This window comes from Amblyraja radiata, chromosome 28 (genome assembly GCF_010909765.2).
Source record: "Amblyraja radiata isolate CabotCenter1 chromosome 28, sAmbRad1.1.pri, whole genome shotgun sequence".
NCBI lineage: Eukaryota > Metazoa > Chordata > Chondrichthyes > Rajiformes > Rajidae > Amblyraja > Amblyraja radiata.
The window spans coordinates 1246360-1256122 of record NC_045983.1 but is presented as its reverse complement, the minus strand read 5'-3'; the positions used below and the strand labels follow the sequence as shown (position 1 = coordinate 1256122).

The following is a 9763-nucleotide window of genomic DNA, read 5'->3' as shown; positions in this document are numbered from 1 at the left end:
GTCATGTTTCCTGCGGGGTTTTCCAATCCCAGATCTGAACCTGTGCATTGATGAGGCAGTTTCGCTGCGGGCTGAGAGAGTTTGCTGATAGCGGGGTTGATCAATAGGATGCGAAGCAACTTTGATCTCATCGACCGGTGGGATAGAAGCGATGGACTGAATGGCCTTCCGGCTCAGAACACAACAGCCAATACGAATGTCTGAAACCAGTTTACCCTGATATTAATCGAATCTTCACAAGCCTGAAGCTTTGACACAAGCGAAGTTTAAACCTGTATTTGAAGATTCAGAATATAACGATTGGTGTACAGTTAATCGCGGAGACGAAATTTAGCGGCAAGGGACTTGTGCAGACGGATAATGGTTGGTATTGGCATCCTGTTCGGCATTAACATTGCGGGCCGAAGGGCTTGTTCATGTGCTGCACTAGGCTATGCTCTATGCCCAACCAAAGATGAACCATTTTCAGGTTAGAGGTCGCTGTTTTGGTTTGTGTTTCTGCACTGGTGAGAACTCGGAGGGAGAGCCGTGGGTGCGGTGATCTCGGTGTTTTGCGTTTTGCGGGGTCATGGGGACATCCCGGAGTCTGCAAGTGTGGACGGGACGGCTTTCTGACTGTACGGGCGGACAGGGACTGCAGAGAGAGTGACAGTGGTCGGTACAACTCTGGTCACATCACGGTGAAGGAGCGCGTGTGTGGCCCGGACATTGAACTAATGGCTTTGGGTCTCCGCTTATGCTGAGGCCCTGGGGATTCTCACACGCCGCTGTGGTGGCTGTTTAATGCTATGTGTAATTTGTATGTGGTTATGTATCTTGTTGTGTTTTTTTAATGACTGTTGGCAAATCAAATTCCGTGTATGTTTACATACTTGGCTAATAAATTAATTTCAATAAGAATTCAACGACATTTAATTTGCCGTCAGCAGATTATGAGCGCCGGAAATCAGTCTCCGCCCACACAGGTTTCATGGCCCCTCCCACTCATTATATTCAGGTTAATAAAGACAACCAGAGGCTCTGGTTTCCAGACACTGGACCCCGAGCGGCTCCCGAACTTTGCAATACAGCACGAGTGGGTCTGAAGTTTGGCTGCTCGCCTGTCCGGAAGAATGGCCCCAGCGCTGCACCTCCTGTGGCCTCTGCTGCTGCTCCCAGCAGGTGAGACTCGGGTTGGTTCACGACTGATTATCTCCAACGAGGCTCGTTAAAATCTCCACCATCATCGGAGCTCTACGCGTGTTTAGCCTTCTGTGGGCTCCAGATCACCCAGTCGTTTCATCCGTTCATAAGTGATAAGCCATTCAATCACGGCTGATCTATCTCTTTCTCCTAACCCCATTCTCCTGCTTTCTCCGCATAACCCCTGTCACCCGAACGAAACACGGATCTATCTATCTCTGCCTTAGATACATCCATTAACTTGGCCTAAACCGCCGTTTGTGCCAATTAATTCGCCTCCCTCGGACGAAAGAAACTCTTCATCATCTTATTCCTAAATGAATATATTTCATTTCTGAGGCTTTGATTAATGTTTTCATTGTGTTTTGTTGAAGGTCTCCTGGCGATCCCAGTCCTGAATCAAACCCCAACTTCCGGACCTGTCTCCGCGGCACAAACCGCCCGCTTAGAGTGTCGGATGCAGAACGGAAATGTTGCAAATTACTATGTATATTGGTATCGACAGCGTCCCGGGGAGAGACCAGAGTGGTTGATAAGGTATGATACGGATAATGAAATATTCCGTGGCAGTGGGATCACTGACCGTTTCCAGCCGTCCAGAGATACTTCCGCCAACAGCTGCATCCTGACCATCGGCACCGTGGAGCCCGGAGACGCCGCCGTCTACTACTGTGCCGTGTGGGAAAGCGGCGTGGGATACTTCTTCAGCCCTGGGACTATCCTGGAAATAAATAGTAAGTGACTTCCTCGTTCTGTTCCCATGAATCCCCTTTGCAGTCGTTCTCATTCCCCGGCGCTCGATGCATCCCCAGTCCGGGAACGCCGGACTTGTATCTGCGCGCCGGAAAACTTGCTCTGTCTCTACTCGGCGCGGGAGGCCATTCTGCCCAATCGGGTCCGCTCCGTACGTCAGCGGTCGGGAGAGTATTCCCGCCCGCGGGGATTCCTGCATCTTTAACACAAGCCGCCGTTTGCGACAATCAAACGCGTTAATGTTGGGGAAACAAGGAAGACAATTTGCAGGCATTCTGATGAAAGACATTGAGGAAAATACTGGGCAGCGGGTTGGGCGAGTCGGCTAGAGAGTGTAGCGGGAAAGGACGTGTTGGTGCGGGCTCGGGGTGAATCCGGGATGAACCGGTCGTTTCATCGTCTCTCCACCTCTCAATGGCTTGCGGAGCCACGCTGCGTCCCCCCGCTCCCCTTGCGTCACTTGACAGGGAGTGTTGGATATCCGGAGGCCTCTCCGGTACCGGTACTTCCCGCCATAACTCCTTAAAGTGGGTGCTGCACATTGGCTCAACGGTAGATACGTTGCCTCACTGCGCCAGATTCCCCGATTCGAGCCTGACCTCGGGTGCTGTCTGTGTGGAGGTTGCAAGTTCTCCCTGGGATTCCTCCGGCTGCTCCGGTTTTCCCCTACATCCCAAAGACGTGCGGGTTTGTAGGTTAATTGCCCGTCGGTGAATTGCCCCTAGTGTACGGGGAGTGGTTGAGAAGCGGGATATCATAGAACTAGTGTGAACGGGTGATAAATGGTCAGTGTGGACTCGCTGGGCCGAAGGGCCAGTTTCCATGCTGTATCTCCTAAAATAGCTACATTCGCAAATTCACATTCAAGCGAATTCCAGAGCTGGGGTCAGTGTGTGGCGCTGCCGGCAGTCTCCATCAACTAACAATGCCTCTCTTCTCTTCCGCCTCTCTCCCCCACACAGGTAGCGAGTCTCGGAAGCCCTCGCTTCTCCTGCTCCCTCCGTCTCCGGAGGAAACTGGCACGGGCTCGGCCACACTCAGCTGTCTGGTGAGCGGCTTTAAGCCGGGCTTCGTGGCGCTGCGCTGGGCCGTGGACGGCGTGGAGACGGAGAGCGGGGTGACGTCGGGCGCAGTGTCCCCGGACGCCGAGCAGACGTACAGGCTGAGCAGTTACCTGCGGGTCCCCGCCGCCGCATGGGACAAGGGCACGAGCTATTCCTGCAGCGTAGCCCACAGCTCTCTGGGCTCGCCTCTCCGCCACACCGTCTCCTCATCCGCTTGCGCGAACTGAGTTCGTGCCATTGGCATCGGCTGCCAATTATCTGCTATGTTTAACACAGAGAGAGCTTCACAATGGTCTGCCGCCACATTGTGCAATGTAACCTATAGCAATGTCCGCTTCTGGGAACAACACGAATATGTAATTATCTCAGAGATCAGTGCGAATTTCGTTGTAGATTTGTCTCCAGTTCTATGTGTCTTACTGCCTCTGTCTGTAGAATGGGGGCAGATTCCCCTGTAGACAGTAACCGTGTTGTGATTGGATCTGGTGTAACTCAGCTCTCAATAAAGAGGAAAAAATGCAGTGTGATTCCATTGGTCTATTTTCACTCGGATCCTCGCAGTACATTGAGGGGTTTGGGGCAAAGACGTGGCGATCAGGAGCCGCCTTACACAACTACAGCCAGTTCCGCTCAAACGGCTGATTCCGCTCCTCTTGATCAATCCCACTCTGTGTCTGCACCGACCTCTTCCCCCATCTCCCACCTGCCGCCGTCTGCCGGTCCCTCTATTCTGCGCCCCGTCTCTCCTACCTCCATCGCAACCTCACGTGTTTATCCTACTCCTTATTTTCCACCTACCCCCCCCCCCCCCACAGCCCCCCTGGATGCTAGTTGCACAATCTCGCGGCTCTTTGATCAAATTTGGGGGAGGGACTGGGACACACACAAGCACACGCACACACACACACACGCACACACACACACACACACACACACACACACTTGAAACACGGAGCTGGACTCATCCGCTCTGATCCATCCGTCAAATTTTGTCCGTTCCGTTTGTAGTCCGATGCACTCCGGGCACGTTGTTGGATTCTAAAGCTACCGACGCTGCAATATTCAACATGTCGGAGGGAGGGAAACATAATTACGTGACAAAAAATAAGCCGAAGTCGATCCTTGGGATCCGTGTCCTCATTGGACCATTCAACGTGATCATGGTTCACCTCTCAACCTCGTACTGATTTCGCCAATTAACTCCCAGCCGTGATCTACCATTGTAAGGAAAGACATGCAATGCCGGAGTAACATCGCTGATCAGGCAGCATCCCTGGAGCACGTGGGTAGGTGAAAACTTGGTTAGAGACCCTTCTTCAGATTTAGCTCCGAACCTAAACGTCACCTATCCATGTTCTCCATGGATGCTATCCGACCCATTACCAATGTCTATCCTTGGTCAACTAGCATCTGCAGTTGCTTGTTTGCAGTTGCCGCTATAAATGCACGAAGTTCTCAGATCTCAGTAAGTGTGACGTTATCTCTCGGGAAGCATTCGCTACTGAGGACAGAGTGGGCGAACACTAAGGTACATAAAAGCTGACCACCGGGTTGTCAATGTTTAAGAATGAACTGCAAATGCTGAAACATCGAAGGTAGACAAAAATGCTGGAGAAACTCAGCGGGTGAAGCAACATCTATGGAGTGAAGGAAATAGGCAACGTTTCGGGTCGAGACCCTTCTTCAGACTGGTGTGAGGGTGGGGGGCGGGCGGGAAGCGGAAAGGAAGAGGCGAAGACATGCTGAGAGAGAGATGAGAAGGGGAGGAGAAAGCAGGGACTACCTGAAATTGGAGTATAGTCGAGATAGCCATGGGAGTCAGTGGGTGTCGGTCAGTACATCTACTTACTGGCCGACATCTGCTATAAACCCACTGACTCCCATGGCTATCCGGACTACACTTCTTCCCACCCTGCTTCCTGTAAGGACTCCATCCCCTACTCCCAATTCCTCCGTCTACGCCGCATCTGCACGCAGGATGAGGTGTTCCATTCCAGGGCATCGGAGATGTCTTCATTCATCAGGGTTCCCTTCTTCGATTTAAATCTTTTTATTTGAATTTCACAGCAATTTGCATACATACAATGATAACAGACAGTGAAAGTCAAGGCATAGTTGTGCAACAGTATGTAAGCGACCCTCAAAGCCCTTACCCTTACCCACCTTAAACCCACCCGAATCAGGTCGGAACCAAACGGGGACAAACAATACTCACATACATACACATCCACACAAATATGGTAAGATAAACGAAACAAAAAGTACTTAAAAAAAAAAAAAAAAGGGGTCACTAATAACAGTAAATAAGTAAGTAATTAAATAAATAAGTGTGGTGAGGGGGGGGGGGGGGGGGTTAAGGGGAGAGCAGCTGCAGTAGAGCAGAACAATGGTGGAGAGCACTCAGTCCTCTTCCGAGTCCGGGTACAAGTTGAGAGAGTTAACAAGTTCCAAGAAAGGGTTCCATGTATATAGGAATGTCTTGGTAGAGCCTTTGAGAGAGAACCTAAGTTTTTCAAGCTTTAAATTGCCCTCCTTAATCCAGCGGGCGTGTGTCGGGGGACAGTTGAGCCTCCAGTTAAGCAAGATCAGTCTCCGGGCTAACAAGGTTGTAAAAGCTAGGACCCGTTTCACCGCAACAGAGAGGTTGGTGTTGGGAGGGGTACCGAAAATGGCTGACAGTGGGTTTGGAGGAATAGTCTGGCCGTAGGCTCTGCTTATCAAGTCGAAAGCACTCCTCCAAAAGGCTGCTAGCTTAGGGCAAGACCAAAACATATGGCTATGGTTGGCAGGAGATTGATTACATCTGTTGCAGGTGTCCCTAACAGCGGGGTAAATTCTAGATAATCTTGCATTTGTGTAGTGGACTTTGTGAAGGACTTTGCATTGGATTAGGCCATGACGGGCACATTTGGAGGAAGAATGGATCAAATCCAAGGCAGAGTCCCATTGCTGGTCTGTTAGTTTCGTATTCAACTCACCCTCCCACGCAACTTTTAATGAGGTATGAGGTTTCAATATAACCAACCCTAACAAGTTATACAAAACAGAGATGCATTTCTTCCGGTTGGGATCTAGAGCTAAGATGGTATCGGTCATGGTTTCAAGGGGGCGATTTGGGAAATGGGGGAATGTCTTCTTCACAAAATCCCTAATCTGGAAAAAACGAAAAAGGTGGGAGTTTGGGAGGCTGTAGTTGGACAAGAGCTCCGCAAAAGACGAAAAGATGCCATCCTTGTATAGGTTTTTGATACTACTGATACCGTTGCTATGCCAGGTTTTGAATGCGTGGTCTGTACTTGAAGGTTTAAAGATGTGGTTTTTAAGCAGTGGGGTCAAGATGGAAGGGCCTTGTAAACCAAAGTTTTTCCTGAGTTGACTCCATATCTTGAGCGAGGGGGACGCAATTGGGCCTGCACCCCTCTTCTACTATAGATGAGGCTCTCACCAGGGTCTCTTCTATACCCCGCAACTCTGCTCTCATTCCCCAACCACCCACTCGTAACAAGGGCAGAGTACCCCTTGTCCTCATCACATACAACAAATAATTCTCCGACTTTTTCGCCACCTCCAACGGGATCCCACCACTGGCCACATCTTCCCACCTCCTCCCCTGTCTGCTTTCCGCAGAGACCGCACCCTCCATAACTCCCTGGTTAATTCGTCCCTTCCCACTCAACCCACCCCCTCTCCTGGCACTTTCCCTTGCAACTGCAGGAAATGCTACACTTGTCGCTTTACCTCCCCCCTCGACTCCATTCAATGATACAGACAGTCTTTCTAAGTGCGGCAGAGGTTCACCTGCACCTCCTCCAACCTCATCTATTGTATCCGCTGCTTTAGCTGTCAGCTGCTCGACATCGGTGAGACCAAGCGTAGGCTTGGCGATCGCTTGGTCCAACACCTCCGCTCGGTTTGCAATAACCAACCTTATCTCCCAGTGGCTCAGCACTTCAACTCCCTACTCCCATTCCGAATCTGATCTTTCAGTCCTGGGCCTCCTCCATGGCCAGAGTAAGGCCCACCGTAAATTGGTGGAGCGGCATCTCATATTTCGCTTGGGCAGTTTACACCCCAGCGCTATGACCATTGACTTCTCCATTTCAGATAGTCCCTGCTTTATCCTCCCCTTCTCAGCTCTCCCTCAGCCCACTATCTCCGCCTCTTCATTTCCTCTTCCCGCTCCCCCACCCTCACATCAGTCTGAAGAAGGGTCTCGACCCGAAACGTTGCCTATATCCTTCCTCCATAGATCCTGCCTCACCCGCTGAGTTTCTCCAGCATTTTTGTCTACCGCCGGGTTGTGAATGGTCCTAATAAAGACAGGGCATAATTTCGTTAATACATGAGCATTTATTGATCGTTTCATTAATTAGACACACTTGATGTGAGTTATAACCACAGACTCTCACAGATAATTCAATGAATGCCCACACAAAAGATCATGATGTGAAATGGGTGTCTGAGGGGTTGGGTGAAGCCATTTCATTGGGGTTGATGATTGAGGAGAAGGTGAATATAGAATTTAGAAGATTGAGGGGGGATCTTATAGAAACGTACACATTTTTTAAGGGGTTGGACAGGCTAGATGCAGGAAAATTATTCCCGATGTTGGGGAAGTCCAGAACAAGGGGTCACAGTGAAAAAGTTACTTTTATAACTACTAAACCAGGTTCGCTTCTTAATAAACAGACACCACACAAACTGTTTGGTAGACCAGTTCAAAACTTTACTTAACATCGGCCGATGGAAGGGAGCGAGAACTCCAGTCAAGTGACCATTATAGACACTTGACCGTCCTCCGTTCACCTCACTGAACAACAGAATTACATTGCCTTAAATAGGGTTTTTTTGTCCCCTTAGCACATTTCACAGACATTAGTCATGGTCAGAGGTACAGGAAAAGGTTTCCACAGAATGCATCACATCAAAGGCCTTTTGTTTAAATAGTACAAGATAACATTGGCCATTTGGTTTACGACATTTTATCTTCACAGAGATCATCCTAGCTCTCGCTGCTTCCTCTCTGTCATTTGGTCCTTCATAAACATAGGCCATTTGGTTTATGGCATCTTACTTCAAAGATGTGACTAGCTGTTTCTTTCTCTGTCACTTCCTCACTTGGGAGACAATGTTATAGGATTTATTATCCCACACACCCGCAACCTGAGGCAAGCCTAATTTGAGACTAAATATAAGCTGTAAGCTAGCCCAGAAGCCAATCTAATATCATCTTATATTTTTAACTAAAATTCAGCTTCATCAACAGTTTAAGGATCAGGGGGGAATCTTTTAGGACCGAGATGAGAAAAACATTTTCACACAGAGAGTGGTGAATCTCTGGAATTCTCTGCCACAGGAGGTAGTTGAGGCCAGTTCATCGGCTATATTTAAGAGGGAGTTAGATGTGGCCCTTCTGGCTAACGGTATCAGGGGGTGTGGAGAGAAGGCAGGTACAGCATACTGAGTTGGATGATCAGCCATGATCATATTGAATGGCGGTGCAGGCTCGAAGGGCCGAATGGTCTACTCCTGCACCTATTTTCTATGTTTCTATGTTTCTAAGGTGGGAGCTGGAGATTGGGTGTAAAGAATAAGGAAAGACAGGACGCCGAGTTTAATGCTGCATACCGATATTGTATGTGCCGTAAGATTCGCTGAATGGTTAGAGAAGTGTAAATATATATATATGGAGATGGTCGGGGTGCAAAGACTTATGTAGTGAAGTAAGAAATTTCAACCGGATAAACAGCGTTTTTCATTGTGACCAGTTATTCAATTATAGAGCAGTACTGCACAGAAACAGGCTTTTCATGTCACCTTACCCCTGCGACCAAGTTGGCATACCGGGCTAGTCACATTTGGTTGTAAGCTGTGGGCCGAGCTTCGAAAATGTGTCTAGAATTTAACTTTCGTCACCCATGTCTGTGAACTACTTGAAACTTTGCACATGGTTAGATATAATTGAGAAGGAAGTTATACCTCGTCAGTGCCTAAAGTTGCACTTTAATTAATTAAGCCAATTAGAATATGATATCGAAAAAGTAGGCACCATCTAGTGTCCAATGCCCATATTAATCCATGGGGAGCCTAATTCTGTGCTGCTGTTTGTTTAAACCATATATATACTGGTGAATATGAGTGTAATTATATATAATTATATTATATAAATATAATATAACAAATATAAATGTGAGTGTGTATGTTGAGTGAGACTGCCGCAGAGGTCCGGGTCCTGAACCTGCCTAATTAATGGGTGAGGGCAGTTCCTGTGGGTTCCCACCTTTACTGAACCCCACTGACTGCCAGTTTGCAGAGTGGGGGTCACGGCCATAGTGGGACTGGGGCCGCCTTTAGCACCCCCATAGCGCCGGCTCCGTCAGTCGGCCCGCTCGTTCGTTGCAACACCGACCACCCGACAGCCCGAGCGACCCCTCGCAACATCCACCGGCTCACCGGCAGCCCTACCGACCCTTCACAGCACTCACCGGCAGCCCTACCGACAGACTGGTCGACTGATCGACTGACTTCTGGCTGACCGACCGACCGACCGACCGACTGATTGACCACTGACTGACCGACCGACTGACTTGTTGTGGTTCGTTTCTCTTAAACAGACAAAAACACAAATAAAATCAGTAATCATTGAAATCTTTATTTTGCCAAGCGGGAGTGGTAAGACTCTTACAGTATGTAGATACTGACTATACAGAGTAATCCCACACAAAGGGACAGTGATTAAGTACATGCATTTATACTCCAATAAT

General features: G+C 49.0%; 1 protein-coding gene across 1 annotated transcript; it reads left to right on the top strand.

Annotated features, from left to right (window-relative positions):
* The first annotated feature begins 1029 nt into the window (after positions 1–1029).
* On the top strand, positions 1030–3522 carry LOC116989202 (immunoglobulin lambda-1 light chain-like). Its single transcript, XM_033046434.1, has 3 exons — positions 1030–1161; positions 1557–1916; positions 2898–3522. The coding sequence occupies exons 1-3, from the start codon at positions 1113–1115 to the stop codon at positions 3224–3226; spliced, it is 738 nt and encodes a 245-aa protein (XP_032902325.1). The 5' UTR covers positions 1030–1112; the 3' UTR covers positions 3227–3522.
* The last annotated feature ends 6241 nt before the right edge of the window (positions 3523–9763 follow it).

Coding starts and splice junctions, on each gene's coding strand:
- LOC116989202 (XM_033046434.1), top strand. CDS start 1,113: ATGGCCCCAGCGCTGCACCTCCTGTGGCCTCTGCTGCTGCTCCCAGCA. Junction 1,162..1,556: donor TCTGCTGCTGCTCCCAGCAG/GTGAGACTCGGG, acceptor GTTTTGTTGAAG/GTCTCCTGGCGATCCCAGTC. Junction 1,917..2,897: donor GACTATCCTGGAAATAAATA/GTAAGTGACTTC, acceptor TCCCCCACACAG/GTAGCGAGTCTCGGAAGCCC.